General features: G+C 38.5%; 1 protein-coding gene across 1 annotated transcript; it reads left to right on the top strand.

The window, feature by feature from the left end:
• Nucleotides 1-947: 947 nt before the first annotated feature.
• On the top strand, nucleotides 948-1,449 carry LOC131629501 (uncharacterized). The gene is made up of 2 exons (XM_058900283.1): nucleotides 948-1,304; nucleotides 1,393-1,449. Exons 1-2 carry the CDS (start codon nucleotides 948-950, stop codon nucleotides 1,447-1,449), a joined length of 414 nt encoding a protein of 137 aa, XP_058756266.1.
• The last annotated feature ends 9,784 nt before the right edge of the window (nucleotides 1,450-11,233 follow it).

The raw sequence follows: 11,233 nt of genomic DNA, 5'->3' as shown, positions 1-11,233 counted from the left end.
TTCGACTTGCCGGATATGTCTGTTTTGTCTACACTTTTTCGTGGAGCGTGTTAAAATTTCAGGACTGCACCCTCTAATATATTCGTCCTATTTGTTTGCGTATTTTTGTGGACATAGACATTTACATAAAATTCTCAAAAAAATTACACTTTAAAAGTGAAGTATTTGAAGACTTACTTCCTCATTTTTTGCGGGTCAGACCTAGATTTTTAGTTCGTACCCTCAACTTTGTTCTTTCTACCCTCATTTTAAGACGGACCAACGTTTTAGGCTCGTACTCTCAACGATGTTTATTCCACTCTTATTTCTTGACAAGACAGACCAAAATTTTAAGACCACACCTTTAACTATTTAACTATGTTTGTTCCGACCTACTTTGTTTCTTCGTATTTAAATTCCGACCTGCTTTGTTTCTTCATATTTAAATTAGACGAACCCATTGCTTCTAATATAATATTTGTTTTCTTAAGCATGTTTATAAATTGGGAAAATAAGTAATTTTTATGAATTGTTATTTTCATATTTTAATGAAAATTGTCAATTTTGTTTTTGTTTTTCTAATAAAAAATACTCAATTTTGTTTCATTAGTACGTTATTCAAATAAGGTATACTACATTAGTTACACCACATTTTTTTGGATTCTCAAATTCAAATTCAACACGGAACATGTACATACATTATTTCCTAACTAGAATCCAACCACCTAGCATGATGAATGAATTGTAAATACTCTAATGCTACCCGGTCTTGAAACTGAACCATAAAACACGGATCTCACAGCTCTTTCAACACCCACATGTGTCTTTTACCGTCAATTACAAACTTCCTTTTCTCTTTCCATTTTTTATAACAAACCTTTCCAACTCTTTATATATATTTCCAAGTTCCAACTCATATACACTCTGATCTCTCACGAAGTCAGCTACAACAATATTTGGCGATCGGCATGGCCACCGGCGCCGCAGATGGATTTCTCCGGCCAATTTACGAAGGCAGCATCTCCGGATACGACCACACCGTGGAGCGTCGTCCTTACCATCGCAAATGCGGCTGTACGCTTCATAGCAAATCATCCAAAATATCATGCCAGAATAAATCTCCAATTTGTAGTGGCAAAATAGTATATCCTATTAGAAGAGCCTGGAGTGAAGGCAATTTGGCTTTGTCTGCTTCTGCTTATTCTTCTCATTCACCTTCTCCTTCCGCTTCTCCTTCTCCTTCTCCTCTTGGTGGTGTCAAATCTCGACGAAGTTACGTCGATCTTGAAAGCCAATTTGATGATAAAATTTGTGGCTTATCTGAGGTTAATCAATCTTTTTAATTTTGTTTGGTTTTATATTTTTGGTTCCAGTTTTGAATTTTACTTATGATTTCAGTTTTTGTTTTTTTAGATTAATAATTTAATTTGCTGGGGTTGTCATGATTTGTATTTATCTATATCATTTTGATTACAGGACCTTGTAATCGATCTGGTTTATTTTTTTTTGTAAAACAATGTTAATTTAACTTTATGGATTTTTTAGTATATATAATAATATATCTATGTTCTTAACTTATTATTACATGCTGTTTAATCAATTTTTGGTTTGAATTTCATTGTTGTTAAATTAAACCTAAAACTGGATTGAAATAGAAATTTGGATCTAACCATATAAGGCTGTGTTTGGATGATGAAATTTGAGGGGAGAAAGTATTGTGATTATTTTAATTTAATTTAATTTTAAAATTAAAATAAAACAACATATTGTATCTTGTAAGATGGCCATGTGACCAGCAAGTAATGCATTGAACACAGCTCATATTTCCAAAAACTTTTGAGTGTTTTTTTGAAAAGGACTAATTATCTTTTTTCTATGAAAGCTAAAGATAGCTGTCCATGTTTAATTAAATGAAACTTTAATACGTAAGACTTTTTTTATTAAAAGTTTGGAGAAAAACATTAAGTATGTTCACCAAACTCTTATATGAATAGGCTTTAAGTTACAAAAGTTGAGTAACACGCTAAACATCATTTGGTCACAAGTTGTTATAGGTAGCTTTGCATATTACATGTGAAAACACACAATTATGGGTTATTATCATTTGTGTGTTTAAAATGACTGTGAGATGATTTTTTACGAAATATATTTGCTCCTAAATGTTTACCTAGATTAGGCATTTTAGTGAATCATGTATGTTTTATAATGTCATTGCAATAAAGTGTCTACAAGTTTAGAAAAAGGGTTTAATGAATATGCAATGTCAGTGTAAAATTTTTTACACAGTCAGTGCATCACAACCATTCACATATATTTGAACTTTTTAAGCTTTCAATCGTGGTCTAAAAGCTTGACAAAACTCATCAAGGCAGTGCTTAATGCAATATGCATGTTCAATAGACACTTCAACAAAGTGGAGGATATCTTCTTCAAAAAATATATGAGTAATCGAATGACCTAATTTTCCGCAAGCATAGTCTTCAATGTTATTTGTGTTAAATTGTAATTCCTTGTGTCGAAGCAGGTTGTTGCTCGAACACAAGGTGTGTCGAAGTGTGTAACAGTTTGTTACACATAAGTTTGTTTTTAAATCTAGATAGATTTGATTTAGATTTAAAATAAGTATTTTGGGCTTTTATAGTTTTGGGCTTTGGCTTAGGGAGAAAGCTAACCTAAATCTATAAATAGGGAGTAACCCTCATTAGTTTGTAATCAAGTCATTAACCTGTATTCACAGAAGTTGCAGTTGCAAGTGAATAACAGAATTTCCACAGTTTGTGGGCAGAGAGAAACTCTGCAGAAAATACTTTCTTCTTCTCTTTTAATTTCCGCAAACCCTAATCCTACTTTTGTTCTTATTTTTCTTCATTGTCATCTTTAACGATAAGGAATTACTCAAAGGTTTGAGAGTCTAATTCCAACATTTGGTATCTAGAGCTCCGGTTAATCGATTCAAGGCAAGAAGAATGGCGATGGCAATGAATCATCCGAATGGGCATTTTCCAGCAACACTACCAATTCTGAAAGGAGATAACTATGAGAATTGGTGCAAGCAGATGAAAGTTGTATTCTGTTGTCAAGATCTTTGGGATCTTGTAAAAGAAGGGATAGAACCGCTTGCAGAAGGTGCGAAGGAGGAAGAAAAGGCTGCTTATAAAGAATTGAAGAAAGATTATAAAGCTCTCTTTATAATCCATCAACGTCTGAGTCCAGGTAATTTTGAAAAGGTTAGTGATATAGAATCTTCAAAAGAAGCTTGGGAGATTCTTGAAAAGTCTTTTGGAGGTGCAGAAAAGGTGAAAGAGGTGAGGTTACAAACTCACAAGAGAACGTATGAACTGCTTCAGATGGAAGATAGCGAAAGCATAACTGATTTCTTCACTAGGATTACGAAACTAGTGAATCAAATCAAGATATGTGGAGAAGTATTAACAACAAGAGCTGTTGTCTCAAAGATTTTGAGATCTTTGGCCCCTAAGTTCGATCACATCGTGGTAGCCATAGAAGAGTCGAAGGACTTGTCAAAGTTAAGAAAAGAAGAGCTTCAAGGGACGCTTGAATCTCATGAACAGAGAATGGCTGAAAGAGCTGCAGGCAAGTCGAAGAGCGATGTGGCTTTGCAGGCTCAGTTAGCAAACGAAAAGAAAGGTAAAGGAAGCTGGACTGGAAATAAAGGTAGAGGTGGCTACAACAATTCGACTGGTCGAAATCAGCAAGAAGGAAATTGGTCGAATCAAAGAAAGCCCTCTTACCAAGGCAACCAAAGAGGTGGTGTTGCAGGTAGAGGAAGAGGTGGTGGTCGAAAGCCTGACAAGAGTCACATTCAATGTTTCAACTGTCAGAAGTACGGTCACTATTCGACAGTTTGTCCAGAAAAGAATAAAAGTCAAGAAAGTGATGCAAAACTTGCAAAACAAGAAGAAGAAGAGATGTTGTTGATGGTCACAACAAAAGATGAAGATAAATTCAAGGACCAATGGTACTTGGATTCAGGATGCTCATCACATATGTCTGGAAGAAAAGATTGGTTTGTCAACATAAAACCCTCAATAAAGAATATGGTGAAATTTGCAAATGACAATACTCTAGCAGCTGAAGGTATTGGTGATGTAATGATTACTAGGAAAGATGGAAAGAGGTCAGTAATTTCCAATGTGTTGTAAATACCAGGCATGAAGAGCAACTTACTCAGCATTGGGTAGTTGGTCGAAAAGAATTACAAAGTTTCGATCGAAGACAAGATGATGAGAGTTGTCGACGCAAATGGGAGGTTAATCTTGAAGGCTCCTATGTCACAGAATAGAACCTTCAAGATCGAACTCAATGTGATGGAGCACGAGTGCCTTGCAACTGCAGCTAGCAGAGATGAATGGATATGGCACTATCGACTAGGCCATCTCAACTTCAATGACATCAGAGACTTGAAAAGAAAGAATATGGTTTCAGGACTGCCAGAAATCGACATTCCAAACGAGGTATGTGAGGAATGTGTGCAAGCGAAGCAGCACAAGAATAGCTTCAGCAAGGATGCAGGAAGCAAGTCGAAGGCAATCCTTGATGTCATATACTCTGATGTATGTGGACCAATCCGGGTGGATTCGAATGGAGGTAACAAATACTTTGTTACATTCATAGATGATTTCAGTCGAAAACTATGGACTTACCTGATCAAGAAGAAAAGTGAAGTGATCGAGGTATTTGTCAAGTTCAAATCTATGGTCGAAAGACAAAGTGGTCGAAAGCTCAAGGTTTTGAGAACTGATGGTGGTGGAGAATATGTGTCGAAAGACTTCGACATGTTATGTGAGAAAGAAGGGATTATGCATGAGGTGGTGCCACCCTACACTCCACAGCAGAATGGAACTGCAGAAAGGAAGAATCGAACCATCATGAATATGGTGAGAAGTATGTTGAAAGGCAAGCATTTACCTAAAGAATTTTGGGGAGAAGCAGTGTCGACTGCAACATACATTTTAAACAGATGTCCGACGAAGAAGCTAGAAGGAATTACTCCAGAAGAATGTTGGTCTGGTGTGAAGCCTAGCTTGAGTCATCTGAAGGTATTTGGATCTATAGCACATAGACATGTGCCAGACCAGTTAAGAAGAAAACTTGATGACAAGTCGAGTCAAATGATTCTTATAGGATATCATTTGACTGGAGGATACAAGTTGTTCGACCCAGTGAACAAGCAAGTAGTGATCAGCAGGGACGTGGTCATAGATGAGCTTAAAGAATGGGATTGGACTGAAAATGTCAAGAAGGATTCAGTGAGAATTCTTTATGACGAACCAGCTACTGAAGTCAAAAGAGAAGAAGTTCGACAAGAAGAAGTCAGAGGTGATGCAGGCCCAGGCAGACCTCAGAGAACAAGACACATGCCTGCAAGGTTGCAAGAATGTGTGATTACATCAGATGATGTAGTCAATGATGAAGGTGAGCTGGTACATTATGCTTTCTATGCAGATGTCGAACCTGTTAATGCAACTGAGGCATTGAAGGATTCGAAGTGGGTGAAAGCTATGAATGAAGAATTGAAGTCCATCGAAGACAACAATACTTGGTCACTTGTCGAATTGCCTCAAGGCAAGAAGGCAATTGATGTGAAGTGGGTATACAAGGTGAAGTGTACTCCCAAAGGTGAAGTGACTCGACACAAGGCAAGGCTTGTGGCGAAAGGATTTCTTCAGAAGGAAGGAATTGACTTCGATGAGGTCTTTGCACCTGTTGCTAGGATCAAAACTATCAGGTTGGTTGTTGGTCTGGCGAACATGAACCATTGGCACATGTGTCAGATGGACGTTAAATGTGCATTCCTGAATGGACCCTTGGACGAAGAAGTCTATGTTACACAACCAGTTGGGTTTGTGAAACACGGCGAAGAGAGAAAAGTGTACAGACTGCATAAAGCCCTGTATGGACTGAAGCAAGCTCCAAGAGCTTGGAATAAGAAGATCGACAGTTTCCTAAGGGAGAAATCCTTTGTGAAGTGCACAACTGAACATGGGGTATATGTAAGAAGAAGCAAGAGTGAATTGCTTATACTATGTCTCTATGTCGATGACTTGTTAATAACAGGTAACTGCAAGAAAGAGATCGAAGGCTTCAAAGGTGATCTTAGCAAGGAATTTAAAATGTCAGATTTGGGCAAAATTTCATACTTCCTTGGTATCGAATTCTACAAGGGTAGTAGAGGCTGGATGATGCATCAAAGAAGATATGCAAGTGAAATTCTCAAGAGATTTGAGATGGAAGAATGCAATTCGACTTCGACACCTGCTGAAACAAGATTGCAACTGTCGAAGAACCCAGATGAAGAGGATGTCGACCCAACCCAATACAGAAGACTTATTGGGTCATTGAGATACCTTTGTCACACAAGGCCTGACTTAGCATACAGTGTAGGTATGATAAGTAGATTCATGCAGAAGCCAAAGGTATCACACCTAGCAGCGGCGAAGAGGATACTGAGGTATCTGAAAGGAACTCTCGACTATGGCATTCTATTTCCTGCAGCTGATGAGGGAAAAGAATGCAAATTAGTGGGTTACACCGACTCGAGTTGGTGTAGTGATGCTGAGGATCGAAAATCCACAGCTGGTTATGTGTTTATGCTAGGTGGTGCACCAGTTGCTTGGAGTTCGAGAAAGGAACCAGTAGTGGCACTATCATCATGCGAAGCAGAGTACATAGCTGCTTCTCTTTGTGCATGTCAAGAAACGTGGATGGTGAACTTGGTCGAAGAAATAACAGGTAAAGATCATGGAGCAATTACCATGAAGATCGACAGCATGTCAGTGTTAGAACAAGATTTGTTCTTATCAATTATCTTAGTTTTGATGATAACAATAATATGAATTTTGCTTAAGATAATATGGTACTCTAATCCAATGCAATTTCCCTTTCAGGAAATATATAAAGAGTACGCATAATTCAGCGCTCAGAAGATGTGTCTCAAAAGGTTCAGCATGCAACATCAGAACATGGTCTGGCAAGACATCAGAAGATGGTCGAAGGAGAATCAGAACATGGGTCTATGAAGCATCAGATGAACAAGAGATCAGAAGCACTGAAGATCAGAAGATGGTATCACGCAACAGAAGCACTTCAAGATCAGAAGATCAGAAGATGCTTTGCACCAAGCTGTTTGACTCTGATGATATTCAAACGTCGTATTCACAAACATCAGATCAGAAGGAAGTACACGTGGCAGACTACGCTGACTGACAAAAGGAACGTTAAAGCTACTAAAGGCAACGTCAGTAGACACAGCGTGAACAAGGCTCGAGGTAGTTGACAAAAGCGTATAACATTAAATGCGAAGCTGTACGGAACACGCAAAGCATTAAATGCACCCAACGGTCATCTTCTCAACGCCTATAAATATGAAGTTCTGATGAGAAGCAAGGTTAACGATTTCGCACCAATACAATTCAAATTAACTTGCTGAAACTCTGTTCAAATCTAAACTCAGAATCTTCATCTTCATCAAAGCTCACTACATTGCTGTTGTAATATCTTAGTGAGATTAAGCTTAAATTGTAAGAGAAATATCACAGTTGTGATTATCGCTTTTAAGAAGCATTTGTAAACTCTTGAATTGATTACATTAAGTTGTAAGGAACTAGAGTGATCGGTTGATCAGTATACTCTAGGAAGTCTTGGCAGTTGGCTGAGCAGTTTGTAACTAGAGTGATCAGGTTGATCAGAATACTCTAGAGGAAGTCTTAGCAGTTGGCTGAGCAGAAAGTCTTAGGAGTGAACTAAGCCTAGAGTGATCGTGTTGATCAGTAGACTCTAGAAAAGTCTTAGGAGTGAACTAAGCAGTTGTTCCTGGAGTGATCAGTGTGTGATCAGAAGACTCTGGAAGACTTAGTTGCGGACTAAGTGGAGAACCATTGTAATCCGTGCGATTAGTGGATTAAATCCTCAGTTGAGGTAAATCATCTCTGCGGGGGTGGACTGGAGTAGCTTCGTTAACAGCGAACCAGGATAAAAATAATTGTGCATTTTATTTTTATTGTCCAAGTTTTAAAGTCACACTTATTCAATCCCCCCCTTTCTAAGTGTTTTTCTATCCTTCAGTCAGCTATCAATCTGGCGAAGAACCCGATAGCACATGGTCGAAGCAAGCACATTGAAATGAGGTTCCACTATCTTCGAGAGCAGGTAGCTAAAGGGAAGATGAATTTGGAACACTGCAGAACTGAGAATCAGATTGCAGATATCATGACGAAGGGAGTGCTGGTTGAAATATTCAGAAGACTAAGAGCTATGATGAATGTAGATAGCTTAGACACAATGAATTAGGTGGTGTGTTAAATTGTAATTCCTTGTGTCGAAGCAGGTTGTTGCTCGAACACAAAGTGTGTCGAAGTGTGTAACAGTTTGTTACACATAAGTTTGTTTTTAAATCTAGATAGATTTGATTTAGATTTAAAATAAGTATTTTGGGCTTTTATAGTTTTGGGCTTTGGCTTAGGGAGAAAGCTAACCTAAATCTATAAATAGGGAGTAACCCTCATTAGTTTGTAATCAAGTCATTAACCTGTATTCACAGAAGTTACAGTTGCAAGTGAATAACAGAATTTCCACAGTTTGTGGGCAGAGAGAAACTCTGCAGAAAATACTTTCTTCTTCTCTTTTAATTTCCGCAAACCCTAATCCTACTTTTGTTCTTATTTTTCTTCATTGTCATCTTTAACGATAAGGAATTACTCAAAGGTTTGAGAGTCTAATTCCAACAATTTGGGAGCTTTCTACATGCAGATAACAAAAAAATAAAGAGATAGTCTCTTTGTCTAATATCCTTAGATAGTTTGAAGGCTATCATTTGGTCGGCTTTCCACGAGATCCTAAACTACATGAACTGAGGCAATGTTGGACAATAGATATAAGATTTGACAGAAACTCAGTTTCTAAAAAAATCGTAAGCTGTTTGTTACATTCAATCAATTTTAAATATTAGATTTTTAATATTATGCGGTTATGTTTGATAGATGCTCTTCGATTGGATATCATATATCACCTTGTTTAAATAGACGTATCAACATGCGGTCTATTAGAAAAGTATAAGCTAAGCATAATAGAGATGAGAGAGTTTGTTATGAACTGTAACTATTTTCTCTGAATGTGAGAGATTACAATATGATGTATATATAGCATTGGCAGTGACTGACACCTGTCACTACACAACTGCCAGCTCAGCTTATCTATATCTATTCTAATACAAATTGATATGTAAGCATATACTCTATTATCTTCCCTTCAAACCGAGCCTCCTGTTCCAGGCAGCCCTGTTGGAATGGAGCTCTTATCAACAACTCTTAAGTGACTTTTGAGATCAAGAAATCTGAGAGCACTAAGAGGTTTGGTTAGAATGTCTGCACTCTGAAATTCAGCAGAGATGTGTTTAACAGAGAAAGTTTTATTAAGGACCTTTTCCCTAAGGAAAAAGATATCCAGCTCCATGTGTTTTGTCTTGGCATGAAGCACAGGATTGCGAGAGAGAGCCACTGTACTTAGATTATCACAGTATAGAACAGGACTAGTAGTAGGAACTCGTAATTCAGTGAGGAGGGACTGCACCTAGAGAACTTCAGAGGCTGTACTAGCAAGGCTCCTATACTCTGCCTCTGTACTAGACCTGGCCACTAGAGTATGTTTCTTTGACCACCAGGAAATGAGATTGGGACCTAGATATATGCAGGACCCTGAAGTAGATTTTCTATCATCAGGGTCAGAACCCCAATCTGCATCAGAAAAAGCTGTAATGGGAAGAGGTTTGAGAGGGTTGGCAGGTAAGAAGTGCAAGCCATGATGCAAGGTACCCCTGAGATACCGTAAAATGCGCTTAACTACTATCCAATGACTCTGCATAGGCTGGGACAGAAACTGGCAAGCTTTGTTTACTGAAAAGCTGATTTTTGGCCTAGTAATTGTAGCATACTGCAGAGCCCCTACTACAGACCTGTAGTAAGTGGGATCTGGAAGAAAATCTGAGCCAACTTTGGTAAGTTTTAGATTAGAAACCATGGGAGTAGGAAGACTTTTAGCTTCACTCATGTTAGTCTTGACCAGTAAGTCTTTAATGTACTTAGCCTGAGAGAGGAAGAGAGATCCATTGGCTAAATGAGAGACTTCAATGCCAAGGAAGTAATGCAGAGTGCCTAGTTGTTTTAGTGAGAATTGAGCATGTAATTTATCAACTAGCTGTTGAATGTGAGTGGGAGAAGTGCCTGTGACTATTATGTCATCAACATAGACCAACATAAAGATGGTATAGGTTGAAGTGATAAGTGTGAATAAAGAAGGATCACACTTGCTGGTGGTAAAGCCAAAGCTATGCAGAGCTGCAGTTAGCCTATCAAACCAGGCCCTAGGTGCCTGCTTCAAGCCATAGATGCCTTTGTTCAATTTGCACACTAGAGAGCCATCTGAAGAAGTGAACCCAAGAGGTTGCTGCATGTACACTTCTTCTGTCAGAATGCCATTCAAGAAAGCATTATTACATCTAATTGAATGAGGGGCCACTTTTCGAGATGGCAAGAGTGAGTATGACTCTTACAGTTACAGGCTTAACTACAGGAGAAAAGGTTTCCTGAAAGTCAAAGCCATGAACTTGGTGGAAACCCTTAGCTACCAACCTGGCTTTGTACTTCTGTATAGTACCATCAGGGTTTTGCTTAATTCTGAACACCCACTTGCATCCAATAGCCTTCCTATTAGGAGGTAAAGAAGTAAGAGTCCAAGTATGGCTGGCTAGTAATGCTTGATGTTCAGCTTTCATTGCTTCAGCCCAGTTAGAATCCTTAAGAGCAGCCTTGTAAGATGTAGGTTCTAGTTCAGTTAACAAAAGAGTAGGATGCAATCTAGGCATCACTATGCCAGCTTTGGCTCTTGTGGTCATAGGGTGTACATTCTGAGAATTGAGAGGAATAACAGGGGCTGCAATCGTAGGAGAAGAGGTAACAGCAGAGGGAGAAGAAACTGAACCAGAACTAAGAGTATGGCTGGAAGAAGAAGAAGAGGTAGAGGGAGAAGATAGCACCTGCTGGGAGGAAGTAAGGGGTGCAGACTGCAAACTAGATGGAGTGGAAGAAGAGGCTGCAGGAGGAGTAGAGGACATCAAAGGGATTCTGAAAGTGGCAGGAACTGGCACAAATACATTAGAGGAGGAAGGGCCAGAAGAGGAAGAAGGGGGAAACATGTAACACCCTTCTAAACCCCGCGGAAATTTTAATAAATAATCAGA

Source organism: Vicia villosa, unplaced genomic scaffold, assembly GCF_029867415.1.
Source record: "Vicia villosa cultivar HV-30 ecotype Madison, WI unplaced genomic scaffold, Vvil1.0 ctg.000573F_1_1, whole genome shotgun sequence".
In the NCBI taxonomy this organism is placed as follows: Eukaryota; Viridiplantae; Streptophyta; class Magnoliopsida; order Fabales; family Fabaceae; genus Vicia; species Vicia villosa.
Note: the sequence above shows the minus strand (reverse complement) of the source record. Positions and strands in the feature narration are given on the sequence as shown.

Bases quoted from the DNA above. Each gene is read 5' to 3' on its own strand.
- LOC131629501 (XM_058900283.1), top strand. From the start codon at position 948: ATGGCCACCGGCGCCGCAGATGGATTTCTCCGGCCAATTTACGAAGGC. The intron at 1,305-1,392 runs GTTAATCAATCT...TTGTTTTTTTAG, and splicing joins AAATTTGTGGCTTATCTGAG to ATTAATAATTTAATTTGCTG.